At 35.1% G+C, this 14,572-nt stretch overlaps 1 protein-coding gene across 2 annotated transcripts in view; it reads right to left on the bottom strand.

Annotated features, from left to right (window-relative positions):
* ZFY (zinc finger protein Y-linked) overlaps window positions 1-14,572 on the bottom strand; it is a 51,328-nt gene that overhangs the window by 9,469 nt on the left and 27,287 nt on the right. Inside the window, exon 3 of one of the 2 annotated variants that reach the window (XM_074392401.1) lies at window positions 12,863-13,432. In XM_074392401.1, the coding sequence (XP_074248502.1) occupies window positions 12,863-13,432 (570 nt within the window). Of the gene's footprint in view, window positions 1-10,858; window positions 10,897-12,862; window positions 13,433-14,572 lie in introns of those variants that run through there. The other variant, XM_074392402.1, reaches the window with a different exon arrangement.

Here is a 14,572-nt window from a genome sequence, read left to right on the forward strand (position 1 = left end):
GACCAACATGGCAAAACTTCTTTTCTACTGAAAATACAAAAATTAGCTGGGCATAGTGGCACATTCCTGTAATCCCAGCTTCTTGGGAGGCTGAGGCACAAAAATAATTTAAACTCAGGAGGCAGAGGTTGCAATGAGTCAACATCAAACCACTGCACACCAGCCTGGGCAAAAGAGCATAACTAACGCAAAAAAAAAAGTGGAAGTAATGGACTCAAGAAATTTGTAATTCAGTGGAAAAGCACACAAGTGAACAGATGATTAAAGAAAACATTATTTCATAGTCATAATTAACTCCATGAGAGAGTGCTATAATATGGTTGACATTTTATGGTAAAGCAAAATGAAGTTTAGAAAAGTTTAACGATTCATCTAACGCCACACATCTAGTAACCGGCAAAGTCAGAAATCAAATCTTCATCCATATAATTCACAATAAATATCCATCAACTCTGGTTTTTGAAGAATGATGTAAGTTTAAATTGTTAGAGGCAATAATGATTTTTTCTAAAAAATCAAAAACAGTATGGCAGAGATGGTTTCTATTAGTGCAGAGCAGATAAATAAATTCACAACTCAACTATAATATTACTTAGAAAAGGCAATGGTGATAGTTTCGACTACTTTAAGTTTTAAATTCTTAGTCTTAACTTTTAACAGTGGCTTATAAACACACAATTTACGTTTTAAAATTTTTGCATTCTTTTGCAAATTCCGTATCTTGTTCTTCAAAAGATCCAAAACTGCATTTGTCTAACCAAAACTCTCTAATAGGCCGAGCATGGTGGCTCATTCCTGTAATCCCAGAACTTTGAGAAGCCGAGGCAGGGGCATCACAAGGTCAACAGATTGAGACCATCCTGGCGAACATGGTGATACCCTGTCTCTACTAAAAAATACAAAAATTAGCTGGGCGTGGGGGCACGTGCCTGTAGTCCCAGCTACTCAAGAGGTTGAGGCAAGAGAATTGCTTGAACCCGGGAGGTAGAGATTGCAGTGAGTCAAAATCTCACCACTGTACTCTAGCCTGGCACCTGGAGACACAGTAAGACTCTATCTCAAAAAACAAAACAAAACAAAAAAACCTCTCTAATAGCTTATGTTAAAATAAATTTAGTATTTGAGAAGCCAACATTAAAAAACAAAAATACAATAACAATCTAATTTTTTTTATTAGGAATTATGGACTACTTTCAAACAGCATCTCAGAATCTTCCTTGTTACAAATATGAATATAAACCTAACTACCTAACACAAAATATGAGAACCTGAAACACGGGGCTACTAATAGCTACTTAAAGACAAGATGCAAGAACCCAAAACAAAAGGCAAAAAGGTTTTTTTGTTTTTTTGTTTGTTTTGGTCTATTTTGGATATAGTAATATATCTGTAAACCACATTTTAATATGCATTTTGGGTTCAAAACCAAAATGTCACTTAGACACTAGCTGATTTTCTTAAAGTTAATTTAAAAGGTCACTTATGAGAAAAAAATAAATTTTCTTTCTTTTCTTTTTTTTTTTTTTTTTTGAGATTGAGAGTCTTACTTAGTTGTCCAGGCTGGAGGGCACTGATGCTATCTCAGCTCATTACAACCTTCGCCTTCCAAGTTAAAGTGATTCTCCTGCCTCAGCCTCCCGAGTAGCTGGGATTATAGGCATGTGCCATTACTCCTTGTTAATTTTTGTATTTTTAGTAGAGATGGGGTTTTGCCATATTGGCCAGGCTGGTCTCGAACTACTGACCAGAAGTGATTGTCTTGTCTCCAAGTGCTGGGATTAGAGGCTTAGACCACTGTGCCTGGCCTAAAATTTCTTTATATGTTAAAAATAAAATCATTTTGAACTCTCTAGTGCAATCTTTAATGTTAACATTGGTGTAAATTATTTGCATTACAATTGATTCATTTTTCCATTCAGTAAAATAATAGTATTTTATAAATCCTTATAAAGTGTCCATAAGATAGTATTACTATTAAAGAGGCTAGGGAGTCAGAAATAGTTTGGTGAATGTTGCAAAGTGCAATTAATAGCTGCCACAGAAACAAGTGAAGGTAACTCTTGCATACTGAAAGAGAACGGCACTCATTTTATGCAAAAGACACAGCAGGCACAGAGGTAGTGGGACATGAGAGTAAGAGACTGTATTCTTCAATACTGCTGCAAATCAGAGTAGAGTGGGAAACGTGACCAACTGCTAAATCAAAACCAGGTCATAGAGGACTTTATGAATCAGGCAGAGGGGCTCAAACATAATACTGGCAGACTGCAAGTTTTTCAACCTGATGAAAATCAGAATCTGTAGGTATGGAATGAACTTGTAGATACAAATACAATCCAAGGTATCCTATTCTTGGGGATTCTTATTAGAGATCTGATAAGTTTTGCTTTTAAAAGTGCAGTCACTGAGTCAGATGAGCATTTTTGCCAAAGCATCCTGCTGGCCTTCTAAAAAAGCAGACTTGAAAAGATCAAGCAATCAAGTTTCCTGCTTCAAGTACATTTAGGTAACAGATGATGATACCTTGAATCAGGACAGAGGTGGTAGAAATGGAGATAAAGGCTTGAGTTGAGTCATATTTAAGAATAAAGTGAGAAGATAGAATAAATGACATGTGAAGCCATCTATAGAATATTCAAGTCTGAAAGCTGGAGATGCACCCCCATTTGGAAGCCATCGACAAAATATTACCTAAAAAACACTTGAGATTATGCAGTGAGAAGCTATATTGTAAAGAAAATCATGAGCCAAAGACACAGTACCAATGACATTATAATTTAAGGCAGGGGCAAGAAGGAATTTACAAAGGAAACTGAGTAGAAAAAGCTGGAGAGGTCAGTGGAAGGGCATGAAATAAGGTACAGAAATAAAGGTCCCAATAATCCTAGTAAAACCTGCTATAATAACACAACCCAATGACAGATAAAAGAAAGAGGTGATGAAATGAGAAGTATGTCTGTCTTTATAACTCACAGCTTAATTTTTAGCTGCTAATGTTACCTCACTTCTCTGCTTCCAAAGAAAATGAATTACAGTTTTGTTGAGGGAAAAAAAATTGGTTATTGAATTTCTACTGGACTATACATTCTGTCTAAATTAATATCATTAAAATGTCAGTATTCTTTAGCTTTGCAGTCTTACAATGCAAGCACATGGCTTGTGCTTCTCCTTTCATTTCAATTGTCTCACCTTTCAAAACTTGGTTGTTAAACCTCATTTACCAGCAACCACCGCAAAAACAAACAAGTTTACCTGATTTCTCTCTCCTAGGGTTTCCCACCAAACATCTTGACATTGGTATCAAACTGTCTTCTTTAAAAAAAGATCCAGTCACTTTACACTCCTGCCCTAGTCTCTGGTGCTCCTTTTCCTATCAAGTAAAATATCAATTGCACAGTCCAGCAACCAAAAACTCTGCCCAAACTGCTTTGTGTCTTTACAGTATTATTGCCCTCAATACTTGCTCCAATATCTCATGTGCCCCAAACATAAGCAATACTATTTCACTCTTTATTCCCTTATGCTGCTTCAACTTTGCTCTAAAAGACAGCTTTTTCTTGGGATGATCCACCTTAATATTTAAGGAAGTATTTTTAAAAAGTAAATCAAAGAATGCTCAAAAACAAACCATGTGAAATACCAGTAGAATTTACAATATTATTATTCAGGTATTTTTCTATGCACATATACAAGTAAAAGAACAGAAAGAGGGACAAACATATGTTTTAAAATTAAATTTGAAGTGTTATTTTTAAATACAAATTTTATAACAATTTGAACAATAAGCAAAACAGGTTAATTCATGGTTGGTCATTCTAACTGTTCTCTGGCGTATTTTTTCAATTTCTATGCCCCTGTCTCTTTTCTTAATACTTGGCTGGCAAAAGCACAAACAAGGCTGATATAATTTTGTGTTAGCATCTACATCTAAGCCTAGATAGAAAACAAACAAACAAGCAATCAGCATGATGTAGACAGTGCCATCTTTAAACATATAAATATGAATCTTGAGTAGATGCTATTTGCCATATTTTTCTTATAATTCCAAAGCTACCTACCTATTGCTCTTATTTCCTACCTCATCAAGAACTCAAAACAGAAAAAGACCCACTGACTGCCACATCTGTCCTCCTTTTAACAACTAATTCACTAACTTTGTATTTCTTGCACATTACCACAGTCAAGCTATGCTCCTTTCTATTTAAAACCAATCCCTCCACAGAAGCACTAAATTATACCTTTTTTTTCCTGTGTGTGTGTGTGTATGTGTGTGTGTGTTTTACAGTTACTTCTTATAACATCAATTTATCTATCACTCTCTACAGGAACATTCCCATCATGAAACAAATATGCTTTTTCTCTTGAAACAACAACACTAAAGCAACAAAATTTCCATCTTTTCTTGATCCTATTGTGCAAACAACTGTTTTGTATCTCCAGTGATTCTCATTTCACATTATTTATCTAAATTTATTTAATACTCCAATCAGGCTTTTTGCCCATGATTTCAAAGAATCTGTTCAGTGACGATGTCATACACGACCAATTCTGAGTCCTCATTTCACGTGCCTAAATTGCAGCATTTGACAAAAATTCTCACTGTCCTCTTGACTGAAGTAAGATTAATACATACATTTCCTTTTTAAAGTCTATGACACTATTCAAACTGAAGTCTATGACAAAGTGTCACCCTTCCAGCAAGGCTTCCCTGATCAACTCTGAAACTAAAAATCCCTTTAATTAAGCTCTTTTACTTTCCCAAGATATATTCTAATATACATTTAAGTAATTTTATGTATGCCCATACTAAGAGTCCATCACCATGAGGGAAAGGAATGTCTATCTGGTGCATTGATAATACTGTCTAGCCTTAGTAGCTATCTAACATTCAATTTGTTTTATATTTGAGTGTTGATCAAATGTCTATTAAGACAAAAGATTTAACAATACTCTTCTAAGAAAAATGATAAAAAATAATAGGTAGGAATCATATTGTAAATGTATTCTCTACTGTCACCTGCTATAAAAGCTTAAAACATGAACATATTAGGCCAGGCGCGGTGGCTCAAGCCTGTAATCCCAGCACTTCGGGAGGCCGAGGCGGGTGGATCACGAGGTCAAGAGATCGAGACCATACTGGTCAACATAGTGAAACCCCGTCTCTACCAAAAATACAAAAAAAAATTAGCTGGGCATGGTGGCGCGTGCCTGTAATCCCAGCTACTCAGGAGGCTGAGGCAGGAGAATTGCCTGAACCCAGGAGGCAGAGGTTGCGGTGAGCCAAGATCGCGCCATTGCACTCCAGCCTGGGTAACGAGTGAAACTCCGTCTCAAAAAAAAAAAAAAAAAAAAATGAACATATTTACACACTGTGCCATGGCAAATATTTCAGTTACTATGTACACATTTACCTTGTTACATACCTTAATTTGCACAAATGTTTCCTCCAATTTCACATTAAATTCAAAAATCATAACTCATTATTTTATCACTTCTCCATTCTTGACTCTTCCTACTAATTAATCTCTTGCTTAATTACCAAGTAGCAACTCCATCACACATAGGTGCTAAAATTTCTAAAATCCTGGATATTTCAAAATGTCTACCTGTAATTTTCACTTGAATAAATTGTCTGGGTATAAAATTCTTAAGCTACAATTTCCTCAGTAACTTTAGGCTCTGCTGCACTGTGCATAGCATTGAGTATTTTGATGTGGGTGACTATGTAATTCTTGATCTTTAATTCACTAATATAATGATGGTTATGAATAGTCTGCTTTGGCCAGGTGTGGTGGCTCATGCCTGTAATCCCAGCACTTTCAGAGACTGAAGCAGGTGGATCATCTGAGGTCAGGAGTTTGAGACCAGCCTGACAAACAAGGTGAAACCCCATTTCTACTGAAAATACAAAAATTAGCTGGGTGCGGCAGTGGACACCTGTAGTCCCAGCTACTTGGGAGGCTGAGACAGAAGAACTGCTTGAACTTAGAAGGCAGAGATTGCAGTGAGCCAAGATTGCACCACTGCACTCCAGCCTGAGCAAGGGATTGGAGGGCAGGGAGAAAAACATCAGTTTTATTAGTCTCTCAGTATCTTAGAAGAAACGAATTGCTTAGAAGATTCCAATTTTTGGAGGGAACACTAAGAGGTAATTTACATACCAGAAAAGTCACTGTTGCATAGTATGTAAAGAGTACAATTCAGTGGGTTTCCACAGAGCTGTGCAAGCCTCAACACTAATTGCAGAAAATTTCTATCACCCTAACAAGAAACCCCTTTAGGTACTTTACTACTCTATTCCTACATCACTATCCACCAACACTAGGCAACAATTAATATACTTTTTGACTTTACATATATACCTATTCTAAACAATGCACACACTTCTTGCACTTCAATACGTTTTCAAAGTTCATCCATGCTATGGCATTCATCAGTGCTTCATTACTTCTTATTGTCAAATAATATTTCATTGCAGAGAGACACCACATTTTATCAATTCATCAAAAAGATATTAAAGTTGTTGCTACTCTTTGGTTACTAGGATTAATGATAGTATAAATATTTGTATAATAAATAAACTCTTTGGTGGACATATGTTTTCAGTTCTCTTGGGTGTACCCAGAAGACAGTATCTGGGTCATATGGCAATCCCATGTACATTTAGCTTTTCCAGGAAATGCCAAACTTTTCCACAGTGGCTGTACAACATCAGCAATTTATGCTTATTCCAAAATCTTCTTGTGCTTGGAAATAACTTGTTTTCCTTTTCTTTAATACACATCCATAGCAGATGCAAGGTGGTATCTCATTCAGGCTTTTCTTTTATAGTTTTAGCTTTATCAATTAGGTCTATGATCTGTTTTGAGTTAATTTTTGTGTACATTTTGAAGAAAGGAAACAATTTCAATCTTTTGGATGGAGACATCCAGTTACTTCAGTACCATCTTGTTCAAAAGACCACATACTTTGTTAGACTGAACTGTCTTGGCACTTACGTGAAAAATCAATGGGCCATATAGATGTGTAGTTTTATTTTTGTACTCTCCATTCTATTCCACAAATCTGTATGTCTCTTCTTACAGCAGTATTACCTAATCAGTATTACTCCTGCTATTTTGATTGTCTTCAAGTATTTTAATTTCACCTTCATACTAAAAGCTTAGTTTTGTTGAATTTCAAGTTCTTGATTGAAAGTCTTCTCTTTCAACATGTTGGATCCATCATGCCATTGCCTTCTATCCTCCACATTTTGTAATGAAAAAAATAGCTATTCTTTTTTAGAAAGGATAGCTTGTATGTGAGAAGTGACTTGTACCTTACTGCTTTAAAAAATTTATCTGTCTTTTGACAACATAATATGTTTTGTGTCTAGACGTGAATCCCTTGTAATTCACCAAACTTGTTAGAACTGTACATTAGTTTTTAATCAAATTTGTGCATTTTTCAGCTATTATTAAACTACTCTTTAAGCCAATTTTTCTTCCTTCCCATATCTGGTACAGTATATGTTGGTATACTGGCTTCATGGCTTTCCATAGATTATGTATGGCTACATTCAGTTTTGTTCATTAGTTCTTCTTTTTCCTCAGATTGGATAATCTTAATTGAAACATCTTCAAGTTTGCTGATTCTTTCTTCTGCCTGTTTAAATCTACTTTTGAGTCACTCTGGTGAAATCTTCATTTCAGTTATTGTATTTTCAAGCTCAGAGCTTCTTTTTAATTTCTGCTTATTGATATTCTCCACTTAATGAAACATCATTCTCATACTTTATTTCTTTATACATGACTTCCTTTATTTAGCCCTTTGAAAACTGTAAAATAACTGATCTATGAGCTGTATTAGTATGTACTGTGTCTGGACTTCCTTAGAATGAATTTCTGTGGGCTGTGCTTTTTTTTAGTTTTCTACCTGTCTCATTTTTTGTTGTTATTGAAAACTGAACATTTAAAATAATACAATGTGGCAACTGTAACAGATTCTTCCTTTCCCTAATGTTTGTTATGACTGTTTTACTGTTACTTAGTAAAAACAGTCCTCTGACTTTTCTAAACTAAACCTGTGTGTGTGTTTGTTTTGTCATATGCAGCAATTTAAAAGTCTATCTAGTTAGATAAGTATTTGGCATATGACTTGACAGAGATGTGTACAATCAGTAACTTTTGGCTCTACATGCAGACTGAAACATTCATTCAGCCTGTTTTTACATCTTTTGTTTTGTTTTGTTTTTTGAGATGGCGTCTTGCTCTGTCACCAGGCTGCAGTTCAGTGGCGCAATCTCGGCTCACTGCAACCTCTGCCTTCTAGGTTCAAGCAATTCTTCTGCCTCAGCCTCCCGAGTAGCTGGGACCACAGGTGCATGCCACCATACCCAGCTAATTTTTTTGTATTTTTAGTAGAAACAGGGTTTCACTGTGTTGGCCAGGATGGTCTCGAGCTCTTGAACTTGTGATCTGCCTGCCTCAGCCTCCCAAAGTGCTGGGATTACAGGTGTGAGCCACTATGCCTGACCTACACTGGCTTTTATTTCTTATTTGGGCAGACCTTGAAGACAAAGGGTGAGCCTAAGGCCTTGCCAAGCTTTTCTTCAGCAGGGCCACAGACCTGGCATTATCATATTCAAGATTATCAGGAACATCTCCCAGCTATTTAAAATCCACTAGACTTTCCATTCTACTACTGGACTTCTCATTCCTTTTAAGCTTTAGTATGTTTATTGTTTGCCCTAACTGTATCAATTGCCTCAAAAATCGGTGATGTTCAACAGCTGTCTCTGAAATTTTCAACAAACAACCCAAAGGAGAAGGCCAATCATATTACGTAAGTTCAGAGTTTAAGTGAATAGTCTTCTAAGGGGGGTATTGGATGTGGTGGCTTATGCCTGTAATTCCATCATTTTGGGAGGCTGATTCGAGTGGATCACTTGAGGCCAGGAGTTAAGAGACCAGCCAGGCCAACATGGAGAAACCCTGTCTCTACCAAAAATACAAATATAAGAATGAATAAACAAAAAATTAGCTAGGGGTGATGGTGCAGCATCTATAGTCCCAGTTACTTGGAAGGCTGAGGCACAAGAATTGCTTGAACTCAGAAGGTGAATGCTGCAATGAGCCAGTGAGCCAAGGTCACATTACTGTAGTCCAGTGGATTCTGAGACTCTGTCTCAAAAAAAAAAAAAAAAAAAAAAAAAAAAAAAAAAAAAAAAAAATTGAGTCAGGGTGTTGCTCTGCAACCCAGGTTGAAGTGCAGTGACATAATCTTAAGTCACTACAATCTTGATCTTCTAAGCTCAAAGGATCCTTCCACCTCAGCCTCAAGAAGCTGGAACTACAGGTGTATGCCACCTGCTTGGATAATTTAATTTTTTGTAGAGACAGGGTCTCACTCTTTTGACCAGATGGTCTCAAACTTCTGGCCCCAAGTGATCCTCCTGATTAAGCCTCCCAAAGCACTAGGATTACAGGCAAGAGTCACCATATCTTCCCTGACTCCCTGTTTTTTTTTTAATATTTGTCAGATGTTGGTTTTTAAGGCTAACACATACAGCTTGGGAGGAGTGGATATAAACAGAGCAAAATAAAAGATCGCCATCCTCACTGTTCTTGCTAATATCCAGAATTCTCTCTATTGCTACAATCATTTAGTTTTCAGAGTGCTCAAAAACGTTATTCTGATCATATTTTTAAAACATGGTACTCAGTATCTTTATAAAAGATTTTTCAATGTTCTTTACCCTGCCATTTTCATTAATGTACTCTAATCATTCTTAATTTCAGGAAAGGTTTCTCCCATAATTTTCTGTCACATTAACTGTTTTCTTATTTTCTGCATGTAAGTTTTGTCTCCTGTTTCTCATGTCTCCTGATGTTGTCCATAATCATTTTTATGTCTGTTTTTTTCACCATTTCATTTGGCAATTTTCTAAAGCCCAATCAGAAGGTCCTCAGTCATGTTTATCCAGATTTATTTTATTGCTGCTGCTATAGTGTCTTTTACCTTGATAATATTATTTCTCCCTTCAGCTTCTTTCCTAAATTCCAACAGTTAGAAGTTCTATCTTCTTTAATTACCTTATCTTCTCTGAAAAAGTGCACATTGCCTTAGTTTTCTAAATATATTTGAGAGTTCCTACATAAAAGTCATTTAGTTTTAGAATTATGAAAAAAACGTGTTTCAAAAGTTTATCAAAACTTAAAAGAAAAAAATCTCCTTAAAGTATTTTTTTACACTTTTCAGAAATCACTCCTTGTAGAGATAAATTTTAAAAATTCTAGCATTTGATACTGTTTTGCCAAATGGTTTTATAAAACAAAGCAAAAGTAGTAGGTAGCTTAAAATGTAAGATACATATATATCCAGGAAGTAGTCATAGAACAGAAGAATACAATTAATATATGCAATGTATATAAATAGACAAAAAATATAAAATAAGTACAGTAAATATTTTTCCAGTCTTATCATGTTCTAGCAGCCACTAGAATCATTAAACAAATCATCAAATTGTATTCATCCATAGTTTTGCTGCTTTATTTATAAGGCTTGGGCTTCATTTATTCATTTTTTCACTGAAAAACATTTTTACTGAATGTTCACTATGACCAAAGTCATAATTTATTAGAAACAGCAAGTGGATTGTTAAAACAACTAAACTAGATGGTCTTTGGATGAGACATGATATCCACAAACGTTCAGCTATAAAGTTCACGTAAATGTTCACTCAACAAATATTTCACAACAAATACGCACAGGTCTGAGGGGAACCTGTCCTTAAGATATAATCAACTTAAAAGCCAATAGTAACATGTATATTGTAAAGACTGTATAAAGAGGTCACATTGATCTCAATGGTACTTACAACAATGAGCACTATTGTGCAGATGTGCTACATAATACCATAGAGGACTCCGTCATCATTTTAAATGAGATTTTCAGAGGAGAAAAACCTGCCGCTAAAGATGTAAAAATTAATAGGTTCTTAGATCCAATAACATATTTTTAATTGTAAAGTGTTCTTAAATACTGTTTTACATCCTTCAATCTATGTACTAAATAATCTTTTATGATATTATGGAAAGCATTAAAGTTTACTGTCAATTACAGCATCTCAGTCTTCTCTATGTTAATATAAAATCAGACCACACTTCCCCTTTACACTTTATAAAAACCTGTCAACTCCAAATGTTTCCGTATCCCTACCCCACAGGATTTTTCAATACAAATGCAGCATTAGAGGAGATAATCATCTTTTCTGGAAGAAACAAGAACTAGAAAAAAAAAATTGAAATAGCTACATAAATTCACCATATAAAAATACTTATTACTTTTTCAAAAAGCTAAATACCACCTTACTCTCCCTTTTCTCTTGCATATCAGATTTTAAGCACAAGGTCAAAAACTGTAAATTATTACTATTAAATATTTAAACACTTACATAGTTTTTACACAGAGAAATAAATGCTTATTAAATCACCAGAATCAGGTTCTTGAAAATTATTATTATTTTGAGACAGTTTTGCTCTGTAACTCAGATGGGAGTGCAGTGGCACAATCTCAGCTCACTGCAACAACTGCCTCCTGTTTTCAAGGGAGTCTCCTGCATCAGCCTTCCAAGCAGCTGGGATTATAGGCACATGCCAACATGCCCAGCTAAATTTTTGTATTTTTAGTAGAGATGGGTTTTCACAGTGTTAGCCAGGATGGTGTTGATCTCCTGACCTTGTGATTCACCCGTCTCTGCCTCCCAAAGTGCTAGGATTACAGGTGTGAGCCACTGTGCCTGGCCCAGCTCTTGAAAATTATTAAGCGGGTTCAGACAGAGGTACAAAATTATCATGATCAGAAAACTAGGCCATAATGGTATAGTAGATCATTTAAGAGGTAAATCCTACTCTCCCTGCACCCATGAAAATGCCTGTACAACTCTTTTGCTGTGCTATGCTCAAAGACACCAGAGGAGGAGTGTGGGTGGTATTTAACGTTAATGAGCGTGCTCTAAACTAAATCTATACTATAAAATTTCATTCCAGAGACCCCAGGAGTGAACTTGTAAATCAGGATAACTAAATTATTTAAGTCAGCAGGTAAATGACACAATGATTCTGTAAGTTATAACCATACTAATGTAGAAAATATACCTATATACTGAAGTTAAAAATATTAGAGACACAAAGTCAGGGATTCTAGAAACAGAATGACTATAGCATCTACTGCATAAACAAAGGTATGTCTAATCATGCTCTGGATGACAAAGTTACAATCAAGAAAGCCAGCATCTCATAAGGATCAGACAGCAGAACACAAAACCAGTATGACATAAAATTTAAAATCAATTTGAAACATAAATAAATCAGCAGTTTACGATCTTGATGCATGACCATTGTATTTCAAGGAAGTCACCAGAGTTAACTCCAAAGCCAATAATGAATTAAACAACAACAAAAAAATCATTATTTTGAAAAAGGACCATAAGGTAGAAAAAAGAGGGAAGTGAAATGATAAAAAACACTTAAAAAAAAAAAAAAAAAAAAAAAAAAAAGAACTCCCAAGTCTCAGTGGCAAATCTAAAGGTAACAGAACAATCATACTTTTTATGATTTCATAAGGCTCAAATCTGTTATTTTCATCCCTTATTTTTCTCATCTTTCTATTCCATCCTAATATAGAAACAACTCTCTATTCTGTACCGTGTCACTTAATTGTGGTTTATCCTCTGGGATTCAAACTAAGTAAAAATGCATGAAGGTTTATGATTTCTATTCTAATTTTACAGGAGTTTAAGTCAATAAAATTTCACCATTATTTATGTTAGAAAATACATGTTTCAAAAACATTGCTAAAAATATTATACCCCATGACTTACACGAAATCATCAGATAGTCCTCACAGTTGCCTCTGTCATCATCTCGCTGGTCCACTGAAATCCCACTGGCATCTATGATTGCTTCAGGGGCACAGTCTGCTACCAATACTTCTTCTGAAACTATGTCACTGGTCAGAGGATCAGTAATAATTTCTGCTTCCACTACATTATCATGTACCACACGTTCAACATGTCCAATGTCACACACATGCATGGATTCACTTGTTAAAACATGTTCTGGCATAGACACTGAGGATGAAGTAATGTCAGAAGCTAACACATCATCTGGGACTGTGCAGTGTGACACAGAAACTTCTTCAGCTACATCTGAGTCCAGCACTTGCTCAGGAATCATGACGTTTTCAGATACATCTGCTTCTTCTAAGATATCTGAGCACTGAACATCTTCTATGACAACATCTTCAATAACATCTTGGATTACAACTGAGTCTGGGTCATCAGGAACAAAGTTATGCACAGTTACATCTGAATCTACAATATTAGAAATAAAAACCGTTTCTTGTACTTCCACAACAATTTGATCACCATCCATGTGTGTAGCATCGGCTCCTTAAAAAATAAAAATTAAAATTACAAAACTCAGGTAAGTATGCATGACTAAACACAGTTTTTATTTAATTTACACTGGGAAAACAGACTTATGTCCTTGGTGTTCCTCAAATATTAAGACAATAAATAAATAGAGAATGAATCTATTTTTGGTTCATTTAACAAACAGAAATGTTTAACATGAAAACTTATTTTACTCAACCCTAATCAACTAACAAGAAAAGTAATACTAAAAAGAAAAAGAAAAGAAAAGAAAAGAAAAGAAAACACTCTTGGGGCAATGACAGAAGAAATCTATTCAAGAAACACATTTTAAACCATCAATATAAAAAAATTCCCTGGCCACTAAAATAAATTCTTAAGAGATTTTTTTATAAGTTAAACAAGCAACAAATTCAGAAAACAAATATACCATTTCTTTGTTATATTTAAATGTTTTCTTCATTTCTTTTCCTTCTTTCACTATCTCCTTTCTCAACACATTTCTTTTTTTAATTATACTACATATTTCTTTTTTTACCCTTCCTTTTTTCTCTTTCAGCCTTTATGATCTTCCCACTTTGGCCTGGTGCAATATTCTACCAATACCCAATATAACTTTGGTAATAAGAAAGTCATTCTTTGAATCTAAGACAAAAGAATCAGGGTAGAAATTAAAAGAGGAATAAAAGTGTGCGAGGAAAGACATTAGGTTGAGAAGTCTCTATGGATAAAAATGGATAAAACGAATAAAAGTGCAGCTGGGCTGGGTGGTGAAGGATAGGGGTGGTTGGAATGGGGCCTGCCCTAACTTTGCCAAAGTATTCTAGCTCCATCTATCCTCCTCTTGTCCCCATTAACCCCAAATCCCAAGAACACAGAAAAAATATTTTCTAATTAAGCAATGAAGGTAGAAGGGTGAGAGCCAGTTATAAGGCCACTGAGATCAAATAACTTAACCAAGATCACACAACTTGCATAGGATATGATGCTCGGTAAATATTATTATACATGAACACCACAAATGGGAATATAATTCATATATCTTTAACAAAAATATAATCAAATATAAAACAAATCAGGCATTGTGCCTACTAGTATACAGAGAAATGCAAACATAGAAGCCAAATTAAAAGCTGTTCACATATCACAAGCAGTGAT

The sequence above is a fragment of the Saimiri boliviensis genome, chromosome Y (assembly GCF_048565385.1).
Source record: "Saimiri boliviensis isolate mSaiBol1 chromosome Y, mSaiBol1.pri, whole genome shotgun sequence".
Classification (NCBI taxonomy): Eukaryota; Metazoa; Chordata; class Mammalia; order Primates; family Cebidae; genus Saimiri; species Saimiri boliviensis.